The sequence below is a fragment of the Macrosteles quadrilineatus genome, unplaced genomic scaffold (genome assembly GCF_028750875.1).
Source record: "Macrosteles quadrilineatus isolate MER2022 unplaced genomic scaffold, UCM_ALF_1.0 Scaffold_1__1_contigs__length_201487025, whole genome shotgun sequence".
Classification (NCBI taxonomy): Eukaryota; Metazoa; Arthropoda; class Insecta; order Hemiptera; family Cicadellidae; genus Macrosteles; species Macrosteles quadrilineatus.
This window is the reverse complement of record NW_026542594.1, coordinates 12,584,354-12,597,035: the sequence shown is the minus strand read 5'-3', so window position 1 is coordinate 12,597,035 and position 12,682 is coordinate 12,584,354. Positions and strand designations below refer to the sequence as shown.

General features: G+C 34.3%; 1 protein-coding gene across 1 annotated transcript; it reads left to right on the top strand.

Moving 5' to 3' along the window:
* The first annotated feature begins 599 nt into the window (after positions 1-599).
* Positions 600-11,994, top strand: LOC128994634 (cuticle protein 18.7-like). The gene is made up of 5 exons (XM_054419315.1): positions 600-722; positions 2,718-3,176; positions 8,458-8,580; positions 11,147-11,645; positions 11,845-11,994. The coding sequence occupies exons 1-4, from the start codon at positions 711-713 to the stop codon at positions 11,621-11,623; spliced, it is 1,071 nt and encodes a 356-aa protein (XP_054275290.1). The 5' UTR covers positions 600-710; the 3' UTR covers positions 11,624-11,645; positions 11,845-11,994.
* The last annotated feature ends 688 nt before the right edge of the window (positions 11,995-12,682 follow it).

Below are 12,682 nucleotides of genomic sequence, written 5' to 3'. Positions count from 1 at the left end.
CCCAACTGTTAACATTCAGCGGTTGAAAAATTATACTACATTTGACATGAGCGGTTGTCATACAATTAACATGATTAATCGTTGAGTGCCAATTGTATGGGGATTCGGAATTTTGTCATTGTTTTGGATCACGATAAGCATTTTAAGGTGAAAGCCACAACACTACAATCTCTATCAAAAAGTGTCGAAATGATTTTTAGCTCTGATAACAATTAACGATAATAAAATTACAGTTGATAGCTTTATTGAGTGAAAAAACTAGTACGTCTAAGTTTTCAATCGTATGTGCATATTTTTTTTATTGCAATCAAGGATCTCACACAACTAGCTGTATAGCTAAATTTTTCTACCAATTTAAGCCTCATCTCGGTAAAAGTAGTATTTATGCACAGATAGTAGTGTAAAAAGCATAAGCTTCTTTACTAAGTGTGCATTGGGACGATTGCTCTTCACATATTTAGACCACCGACGGAGTCCTGACGAAGAACACGTACGATTAATTGCACTCTACCTAGAAACGACGAAGGGACCAGGGCTAGGTCCAAGTAAGGAGTGCAACGGTACAAAAAGTGCATCGACGCATTGATGTAACCAGCAAACAACGTGCGTAGACGTGCTTCCTAGGCTGGTGGCCTTGAGTGCATCTATATATACTTTGATACAATAGATACAATACTAGAGTGAAGTGCACTGTCTTCCTAGACATCGCCATGCAGTCCCTGGTGAGTACAACATGTTGATTTATATGTTTAAAATAAGTAAAATATTACGTCTACCCCTGTTTATACGGAGATTTTGAAACGCTTAGTTGCAAAAAGTACATGTTGGAACGAAGTGAGATTAAATATAATGTTGAGAGTTATCACTTAACAGTATAAAGTGACTATTTAAATAATTATTTATTATTAAAATAAATAACCAGAGTAATAATTTGTTTGACTTCTAAACTGATGTATTGTGTTATTTTGATATTTTTTAAAGATTATTTTTAAGAAAGTTGGTGTTATTTTATAATGGCTGGGGTAGACCCAACAGTACAATAATAAATTAAAGATATCAAACAAAAAAATTACTCATTTGGATCAATATCAATAATATCAACATTAATGAAATTATTGACAATTGTTTGCCCTGCAAGAAAATGTTATGATTAAAGTGTAGTGCCTATTTAACAAAATATGCACTAATATTACGGGACATCCTTTTAACCCTGATCCTAATAATAATTTTTTGATAATGATAGTTTATATTTTTGGTAAAATATTTCTGCTTTAAAGTATAGATAAAATAAATTAATAAAACATTATATGGTTTTGCCAAATAAATCTTAGTAAAAATCATGACACCTTTGTGTCCTATTAGATTTTTATAAAATTTAATTGCAAACCAGTATATTATATATCAGTATTTCTTTCTCATTACATATTTATTTACAGTAATTTATTGGTAAATTATTGAATTTTGTTTATTGTAGGTGGATTTATATAAAGCTTAATGCTATTATGTGTAACAGAAGATAGACAAACCTCCAATCTAGATTTAAAAGGTTAATTACCTGCATCATAACGGAATATATTAATTTTGAAATCAGAGTGAATCCCCACAAACACATTAGGAACTGACTATCTTGAACTGTTTGATATGAAATCTTAATGAATTAAACAAAGGAACATTTGAGCTAGCATATGTGATAGCAGCAACATGTGTGGTAGGGTAACAACTTTGTGCTAACAAGGTATGAAAAAACCTTGATTTATTTAAAAATTTTAAAAGTCGTTCTGCAATATCAGATATTGTAATACTACTACATAGATGCCTAAGGCTAAGAAAAAGGAACAGTAGAGACTATTGTACATAAAATTTCCTTGACGGAAAAAAAGAATAAACGTTCTATGCACACAGCGAAGTAGCCTGTATAAAGAAAGGTTTCCATTGCATAATAAATCGGTTGATTAAATCAATACAAGCTCTACAGCTGTGGTATATTTAAAAACACCGCAGAAAGGTTTATCGCAAAATTCAAGAAACATATTTTAATAGATAAAAAGTCAGTTCTACTCAAAACTATTCACCTACCAATTTTCAAAATTGTACATTCCCGTATTAATATTTATCGGTTGGACAAACAATCTATTTTTTAAATAGACCAACATAATTAAAATATTTTTTTTTTACTTGTTTAGATAAAACATATTAATTCATTTAACAACAAATATATACATACATGTTTGAAATAGTAAAATAATCCGACACGATTAATATGTACTATCGTACACTGTTACTGTAATGTTGCTTATTATCAAATACGAACCAATGCAAAACCTAAACAATTGTTATGCCATGGTCGATTATACATAAACTATAAACGAATTACGTTAGCAGTAAAATAAGAAAATTACAACCGTATTGTTTTTGTCATAGTATGTTTTAAATTTGAGTTAATTTCCTTATGCGTGTAAAAACTTATGAATTTGGACCGTTCCCCTAAATATTTCGTCTATACAATGCCCCCGTTGTTGACAGCAAGAAACAATTCATATGAGCAATAGTTAAGTTAACGCAAAAGCGGGCATGTAATGCATGGGAGGGATATATGCATCATGCATGCAAATCCTAAGAGTCGAACTCCCAACCTTAGTTACCGGTTCCTCACCTTTATACACTTTTATGAATTGCCACTGTACGATGTAAGATTTATTTGGGTTCGTCCGTTCCAGATGATTGTCGCCGTTGCCATCTGTTTGGCCCAGGCTGTACTAGCATCATACTACCCCTGGTACGGCCACATCTACCCTACCCCTGCGCCTGTGGTGCTGCCCTCAGGCTACCTGGCTGACACCCCAGAGGTCGCCGCCGCCAAGGCAGCGCACTTTGCCGAGGTTGCCAAGGCCGGAGGTGTCGTTCCCTACACTCCCGTCGTCACTCCGGAGGGCTTCTTGGCCGACACTCCCGAAGTGGCAGCGGCCAAGGCAGCGCACTTCGCTGAGAAGGCCAAGGCTAGTTCTGCAGCTGCAGGAGTCCCTCTGCCCTACCCCTACTACCCCTACGCCTACCCGTACTCCTACAGTGTGTACGGAGCTCCTGTGGTTACCCCTGCCGGCTACCTAGCTGACACACCCGAGGTGGCCGCCGCCAAGGCAGCGCACTTCGCAGAACACGCCAAAGCCGCCCATAACTACTGAGGATCCTCATGCAGAATCTCTATTTTACCTTGCAACATCTCACACGTTACTCACGTAGGCTGGCTCTGATGATACTGTAAATATAGCCTATGTGTGTAAACTCTCGGTTGTGAGTAGAAATAAACGCTATAATTTATTTCAAACTCTCAGTTTTTATTCTAAAGCTCCTAACCAAATACCTGCTTATTTGGTCTTGTCACACAATATGTGCATTGGGCGTTCTCAAAATCATTAGATGAGTCTATAGTTGGTTGAGATTATGGGAACTTGAACAAATATTAATGATGCTACCAAGCCGTTTTGGTGTTTTTATGGAAAGAAAGAGTATCAAAAGGTCACCGGTTCGAAGCTGAGAAAAGTCAGTAGCTTTATGGTGGTTTGAAACTGAACCCAGCTATCCTTGATACTGACTGACGCAGCAGTTGATCTTAGTCAGTAACAAACCAACAGAGATCATCTCACAACATTCTACACTGATCCTTCACTCATATTTGGGTTAAAATATGCACCTAGGTGGCGCCCTCATCACTTAATGATAAGAACAATAATAGTAAAATTGGAAATTATATCATTCAGGTATGAGTTGTTTGATTAGTTTTACCAAAACCAGATTAGTTATTATATCAGGGAGGTAAAATGTTAGTGTTAGTACCACTTTAGTTTCATTGTAAAAGCATTGTAAGCATTAGATTCCTGGTTAAATACCTGATTCCAAATCAAATAAATGTAGGCATTGTGTAGGCCCTGGAAGGGCAATCCTGCAATCAATGTGGGATTAATACAAAAGTGACCAATAAAACATTGATTTTAATAAACTTGTGCCTCATGATAGAACAAGAATGTTCCAATCGAGATATACCTACAAATTTCATAATAAAATGGACTGGGTTGGTAATAGGGTTTTTTACGACAAAAAAAGCTCATATGATGCCTTGTTTTTCCACTGTTTTCCTTATTTCAATGCCTACCAGCTGAACAATAATACTATTGCATAGTTGTTACCCATGAGGTTAAGTGTTGTTGGAAATGTATTGTGAACAAAACTCAACATGGTGTTTTCACAAGCTCATTTACTGTAGAAGAATACAGTACAGGTAAACAATTGGTTAAACATAATTTAATGTACGAAATTTAGTTTCCAGATGTAATTCCAGTACAGTATGATTAATTTAGACGAAAGATTAAAAAAAATATTGTACAATCAAACGCCATTGTAGTTTTTGTATATGTTCGTTTTTCTTTTTTGGTAAACCATGACTGTGAATTACGTTAAAATGTGGACAAGATGGGTTTTTTCAATGAATGAAGAAAAACTTAAATATGTTAAATATTAAGTTAGAGGAAAAGTTTCAAGAGTGCATTTTATGCACGAAAGGACAAAACCTACAAGTCCAAAGAATAATATTCAGTGCTGGCGTTTGTATTGTAGAGTCAATGTTCATGATAAAACAAAATTTTGGTTGCTGTTTTTCGTGTGAACATATAAGTACAGCTACGACGATAATTGTTGGTTACGAGTCCGTATTATAGGAATATGAAAATGGTGTGGACCACCCACCCTTCAAGCCACGAAACTGAAATATTAAAGATGAAACCTTTTGAAAATTATTAATGTAGTCTTGAAAAAAATACCTTATTGAGAGTCTGCCTTATAAATTCAACTCTGCTAGTTGCATGGAGTGACGTGTCATCTAAAAGAAACCTGAAGTCTTTAGCATATCTTTTAAACACATGAAAATGCAATTTTAATGTACGTGTGTGTTTATGTGTTTAATCACAGCCACCTCTGTTCAATGCATTTTCAAAAAGAATTCGTTTTGTGAACGATGTAAAGATAATATGCGTACGATTTGATTCCAGATTGAAAAATGTGCTGGGAAACTGTTATATACCCGCCAAAGGCAGATTTTATTAACTAATAGCTGCTGTACCCGGATTTTGCAACGGGAACGGGAAGTGAAAGAGAAGATATTTTGTTCTTTATCTGTTGTGTAAAACACATGTGTAGTAACACATGTGCCATTGGTTTCGAAACAAAATTCTACCACTTCATTATTTAATAAAATTGTATGGCTTTAAATTCTGGTAAGTAATGGAAACCATATTTTTTTATTAATTTTAAATCTTAAATAGGTTATTATGAAATCAATAACCTAAATGATTATATGATTAGTTTTCGAATAAAATTTGTTTATACTTGATTCACCTTCGTCTTCCTTATTACCTTACTTTATTCTTACTTTTTATTTTTTTTATTTCAATCTTAAAGTTTAAAAACTACTAATTACTTAATTTCAATAAACAATTTTTTTTAGGTACACCAATATCTTTAAAATACCCCACATACAACAAATCATGACTACACAAACATTAGCTGTTATAAACTTCAGCAATATTGATGTGCATTTTTAATAGTGTTTCAAAATAATAATAAAAACTATCTGTGAACCCGTCCTACGTACGGGAATCAATTAGTCGATTAAAACTGGATATCATTCAAAACAGCTAGTTTAAAAGCATAGAGAAAATTTTAAGGAAGTTTTAATAGGGAAAATCATCTTGTAATCAATCACGTGACCGCCAATTTCTTTGATCTGATTATAGGCCTATACGATATTAATTTTAGATACGATAATTTTACAATAAAACATCGATTGTGTTGATTTTAAAAGCTTTTAATTGAGATTGGTCGGTTTACACACACTGGTTTAAATTACAGTTGCTACATATATCACCTTCTATTGCATACTATTACTAAACCGTACTTTATTTTACCTCAGTGGTCTCTGAAACCTTTTTCGGATTTTGGCATCCGATTCTCTTCCATCCCTTGTCTCTTCTAATGTTGATCTTAGTCTAGAGAAGTCTTTCATTGCTTGGTCCGCAACTAATTGATTAATTGATTGATTGATTGATTGATTGGTCCTCCAAATTGTTGTCTTACTTGTGGTACTCCTTGGAAATCATTTTTTTTTTAGTTGGCGTGTTTCGAAATGATAATAAAAATATATCCATACTATACAGAAGTATAAAGTATGAAAATATTTATTTACAACGAAACAGTAACACTATAATGCAATTGGGATTTGTTAGTAAATAAATTAATAAAGAATACTTTCATATTTGTATCATTGGTGCATAATAGTATTATTTAATTTAAATATGAAATTAAGCATTGGATAAATAACGTATAATGCAAGAAACAAAACAATGATATGATTATCAAAACATCAAATATTGTCAAGTTCAATAGTAAACAATTCACTTATTCCATACTACAAAAACATTAACGAACAGCCTAATATACAAACCAGTTCTTTCTACCAGTTCCATTCATACTGCAGTTCATTCTTTCATTTTACACAATAACCATCGATTAAAAAAACGTAGTTATAGATAGATCTTGCATTGATTTTAGAAACAAATGAACACTTTGTACAACCTTTGACTAACTTAATTTTATGGCATTTTTTATATTTATTTAATTTGTTTAGCGGTGTTGCAAAACACAAACACAAAGTTATCGAAATGCATTTTTAAGTCTATTTGAAGTGTAAGCTATGTTAAGATAAAATAAAAGTATTTCCAACATAAGTGCTTTCAATCGTAACCCATGCATGTAACACAGTTATAAAGGCATTAGATTTTGCATTAGGATACATGTAGACCTGAAAGCAAATATCATATTGGTTGCAGTATAGAAAGTTGATTATAGAAAAAAAGATAGGTAGTTGCTACCTTTGAATAAAAAGTAGTGGTAGGTAGTAATTACAATATTGTTATTACTAAACCGTAATCTAAAATGTAATCTAATGTAAAATCTGGTTAATGTGTAAAAAATAGTTCTCTTGGATTTTCAAACAATGTACATTCACATAGATTTGTAAAAAATACGTATTTTAAAGCCTAATCCAAACATTTACCTAGAGTTTAAGTTTAACAAAATATTAGATTAGTCCAAATATGTACACCTTGCAGTTTTCTACGGTTTCCATTGATATAAGATTACGCATTAAAAACTCTGAGACAAAGCCTAGATTCACAATGAAATCTTTCCTGATTCAATCGATGACACAATCTAGAACAAATAAACTAAACCTACTACATTAACTGTGTTGTGCTAACATTAAATTATTAAATTCCTTTGGAATTGCTGCCTGAAATTGGAAATTAGCATTTTAATTTAACAGTTCTGCTTGTTTACTTTCAAAATTTCAACGCAAATTTACATTTGCAAAATATTTTCCTAAAAATATCAAAAAATACAAAAATACAAAATACAAAATTTCAACGCAAATGTAAATTTGCGTTGAAATTTTGAAAGTAAACAAGCATAAGTGCGTGAAAGCACATTGCACGTTTTCTCGTGCTTTCGTGGATACCACTCACTATTTACTTTTGAAAACCTCAAAACTCTGGACAACCACCGGGCGTAGCCCGAGGTGAAATCAGTTAGGCTATTTGAATGGGCCTGAGACATTCCTAGATTTATGTTGTTCTTAGTTTTGGCCAAATCAGTTAGTATTCTAGTCGTGATAGGCGCACAGATGGACACCACCTCAATTGAATGATAGCATGGATAGATTTGCACTCATTCCCTAGTAAGGAATGTGACTGAGAGGTGGAATTGGGTGAATTTAGCCCGCCACAAAATTATTCCCCCTTGGTCCCCTATTCAGTTTATAAACTCCAATGTGATGAAAATATTATAAGCAAACACCTTAATATGTTTTCTGTTTTTGTGATTATTTTTAAAAGACTTTTTGAGTACACTGTAATGAAACACGTTGGTGTTGTTATACTCTTACAGTTGTTATATTGTTACACTAATAAAATATACTCTTTTTAAAGTAGCCAAATAAATAGTATTATTATGTTTATATTAGTTTATGTTATTCATCAATGTCATTCAAAATATTATTTGCATTGCTTAACAGGTTATTATAGATACAAGAAGACGTTCTTAGGAATACGGAATAGAGAAACCCCTAATTCTCATGATGACATCATCCTCATGATATCTGTGGGAATATAACATAGAAACGAAGGATTTTATAACCTTAAACTTGTTAGAATTCATTTTAATAAGACATATTTATTGAAAAGTATGAGAATAACTCATATTCTGAATTTAATTAAAGGGAAAACGCTTATTATCGCCGATGGTTATTTTTGTATCTGTTACATAATTATACTAAAGACACTACTGTAAGTAGTCTGACACCTTTAAGAAGGATGGGTCTAGAGCGATTATATAAAATATACAATTTGGCAGTCCGGGGCTGGTGGGCAGGGCGTGTTGTCCTTGGGGCCATCTATATATACTGACCTGGGGCGTAGCTCGTCACTGGTCTCCTCCGACACGACGACACCTCCTCAACTCATCATGAAGTGCTTGGTCAGTATCATCTCTATGTCTCTCTGATAACCACTTATGATTAAGAAACGCATCGAAAATATTTTTATAGCCTTTAAAATATGTATAAAACTGTTTACTTACCATCTAAATAACTAAGCATATTATTTGTTCATTTTCTCGTCGTAATTTATTAGCGAATTTCCCATATGGGAAAAAATTATGACACCTAGCCCGAGACAATTTTTTATTTGTATTTTGATGCCTCCAGAGGCCCGAGTTCACGAACCACTATGATTAGGCCATAGGAACGGTTTTTAATAAGTTTTTCTATGTGGTAAAAGCTGGTTTTTTATGCTGCTTAATACATAATCTTGTATAATTCCAAACCTTTTGTAGAGCATAAACATGATGACATAAGTTTAATGGTTACGTCAATTATTAAAACAACTGTAAATTAAAAATGTCCGTCTTCTTGTAATGGAGGATGAGTATACTTTTGCAGTTTGTATGTTTATCAAATATGTCGAACAAATTTAGAAAATTTATTTATTTAATACTAACTACTAACACTCAAAAACACTCAAAACACTCAAACACTCAAACACTCAAAAACACACTCAAAAACACTAACTTCCTAAAAACACACTTTATTATTCTCTCTGTAGCAGCAAAACCTAAGTACTAATTAATCCAATAACAAAATTGGAAATACATTTGATATTTTTAGGAAAATATTTTAGTGAAAATCAGGTGGATGGAAATTCGTTTAGTCTGCAGGTTTGCAGCGGTGGGGTTGTTTCAATATTTCGCTCAGTTTAATCCTTTAGTAAATTCTTTTTGATAACAGTTAGATAAGAATTACTATTGCAGTAATTCTTTCGTGTTTACTTATTCTAGTATAAAATACTACGCAATTTTAAACAAGGCATAACCATTCAATTACAAAATTTAATGTGCGATCAAATTGTGTAATCGCTATAATACAATTCTTATACGACACTTGTCTTTTAAGGTGACAAAACCACACTTTCGTCATAGTGCAGCAGTCGTTTTTAATGTATGTGTTGCAGCTCTAAAACAGCATATTTACTCTCTAGGGAGTGAAAAGCGTTTTTAGCCCCTAGGGAGTAAAAATCATCTGTTGACAACCCAGTTATAAATTTCGATTGTAAACTTAATCGCATGTTTGTAAAGTATGTATCGATTGTTTAATCAATTTAATTAATTGTTACTTCATTGTAAGTAGTTTGACAAATCGATAGTGTACATTGACACAATCGTAATATAATAAACAATTGAACCACTTACTTAACCACGGCTTGTTACCATAAGCAAATTAAATTGAAAACGAGTTAGAAGTAGTTTTGAGAGGTTATCTTTCAATTAAAATGATTTTAGTTTTGTAACATAGTTTGTTCAAATAATAGTGCAATATGTAGTTCATCACACGGGCGAAAAGTGTCTTTTCAACCCTCGCTCATTTTCCAACCTCGGCTTCACCTTGATTGTAAAACTTAAGCTCGGTTTGAAAAGAGCCACTTTAGACCCTAGTGATGAAATGTACTATTTTCTTTCAAAAGCCCTTCATTTTTTCAATACATAATGTATTTTATTTTACTTGAAATGAAATGAAAATACCTTTTTATTGAGGTGAACATTAGGACCACATACATGGTCCTTTTTTACAGTCAACCTCTTATGTACTAAATATAAACTAAACAATACATTTTTGTAACACTTTTCAAACTATAAAAACAATAATAAGTAAAAACTAAAGTGATAAATCTTTGTCCCTAATATTCGCATACACACACACATTCACTCTTTGCCACACCTAGGCCTAACGCACGAGATCCCTGCCATGCCACGGTCATCCAATCGAGGTATTACGCTTTCAGCGCCGCCGTCAGTCTGGAACGGGATTCTATGCTCCTGGTGGTGAAGGGTAGGGAGTTCCAAAGGTGACATGCTGTTACAGAAAATAATCTATTAAAAACTGATGTCTTATGTCGAGGAATTTGGAGAGTTATGAGCCAGAGCGGGTAAACTTGCACTTTGAATTGATTCAGAATACTTCAAGCAATCGTCTTTATAAAAATCATATAATTAATATAACACACTTAACCAATTGAAACATTATTATTTGTGAAAGAATTAAATGAAACTGAATATAAAATAAAATATTTATCTATAATGTAAATAACGGAAATAATACAACCATAGGTCGTCCATTCTTATTTCTTAGTACTTACATTTCATGCGTAGTAAAGTTATATATAAGTTTACTGTTGTTTAAATATTTCTGACAGTGTAAACATATTGCATATTTTATAAAATAAAATTATAATAGACACTAAATAAAACTACCAGGAAAATACGTCACTACAAGTTTTAGGTTATAATAAGATTCATATAAATAGTAGAAGATTCAAATATTCAAGCCAGCCTAATAGTAAACAATTATCGGTCAAACTGATAAGACAATTGGATACAACAAACACAGATGCCATTTTATGTCATTCTGGTCGAACTCAGATTGCTGTCCCTAGAAATTTTTTGTTTAAATTAAGTAATTGTATTCTGTTATTTTAATTTTTGTCTGCAGATTGTTCTTGCCCTGGCTGCCATGGCCTACGCCGCTCCCTTCGTGCCCCAGGACACCCCCGAGGTCGCAGCCGCTAAGGCCGCTCACCTGGCGGAGGTACAGAGGGCAGCTGCCGCTGTCGGAGTCCCATTCTACCCTTACTACGGCTACAGCTCCTACGGCGTCCCCGTCGTCACCCCTGAGGGCTTCATTGCTGACACCCCTGAGGTCGCCGCCGCCAAGTCTGCTCACTTCGCTGAGAAGGCCAAGGCCGCCGCCGCCGCTGCCGCCCCCGCTCCTGCTGTCTCCGTGGTCGCCGCTCCCGCTGCCTACCCGTACGCGTACCCCTACGCTGCCTATCCCTACGCCAGCGGCTACTACGGCCCCTTTGCCATCCCCGTGGTCACACCTGAGGGATTTCTCGCCGACACTCCTGAAGTCGCCGCCGCTAAGGCCGCCCACTTCGCTGAGGTTGCCAAGGCGCAAGCTCAAAAATAAGTACTGACTGATCTTCTGTACAGTTCGGCCAAAACTTCTGTGCGCGTGGACGGGTCGCTACTAGCCGAACTAAAACATACGGATACCGGCTATTAATTGGCAGTGCTACGGTGAGTGAGTAGCACGACACAAATGTTTTCACAAAAGTACCCCCGCCAACCCCCTCGCCTAGACCCAACCAGATCTAGTCGCGCGCACAGAAACTTTGGCCGAACTGTAAGACCCGGTGATTTGGTAGAGTCAGAGCTGATGAGACCCCAGTTGGACTTTACCAGTCTTATTTGCTCAAATGCTTGTGATATATTTTTTCTCTCTTTCTAAATCTTTTGTAAACAAAATTTCCGTGCAATAAAATATTTTTGTTGCTATAATTCATTCTTTATTCCATTTCCTCTACTGTTTCACCTTTGAATATTGTGCATTTTAAAACTTTTGACAAAAACTAATTTTTGTCAGCATTGTTACCTTAATAGCCAATTATATTACATTAAAAGTTAGTTGGTGTATGATGCTTTCCTTTTTTGTCGTTTTGTTGTTGACTTAAAATATCCAAACTTCTTCAGGCCTATCTTACTATTGTCATTAAAACAGATACTGTTGAACCTTGCTTTGAACTTTGACATTGTCAATGATTTGACTAAATGTAATTTTCTTGTTTACACAATTTCTGGATGTATAATTATCGATTACATACGATTTTATGCAGGTGGTTTCAGAGTGAGCGAGCAGTCCAAAGCTCCTGTTAGAAGGGCAGCCTCTCTTAGCTTAACATAAGTAGACAAATACTAAGTTTAACTTAAATATTCGTGAGCAGGGCCGCGATTAGGAAAATGAGGTAAAAATCAAGCAGTATAAAACCTGTAATTGAAAAAATCCATATCACCACATAGGCAGTAGTTAATTAATTGTAACTTTGACCATGCATTTCAACGAGATCATCAAACTGCAAACGGAAATAATCAATGTACCAAAATCTCCTAACTTGCTTATAAGATGTAGAACAACGAAGAAGGATAATACAGTGGGACTCAAAATTTTAGGTAGGATTTTTCCGTTTTA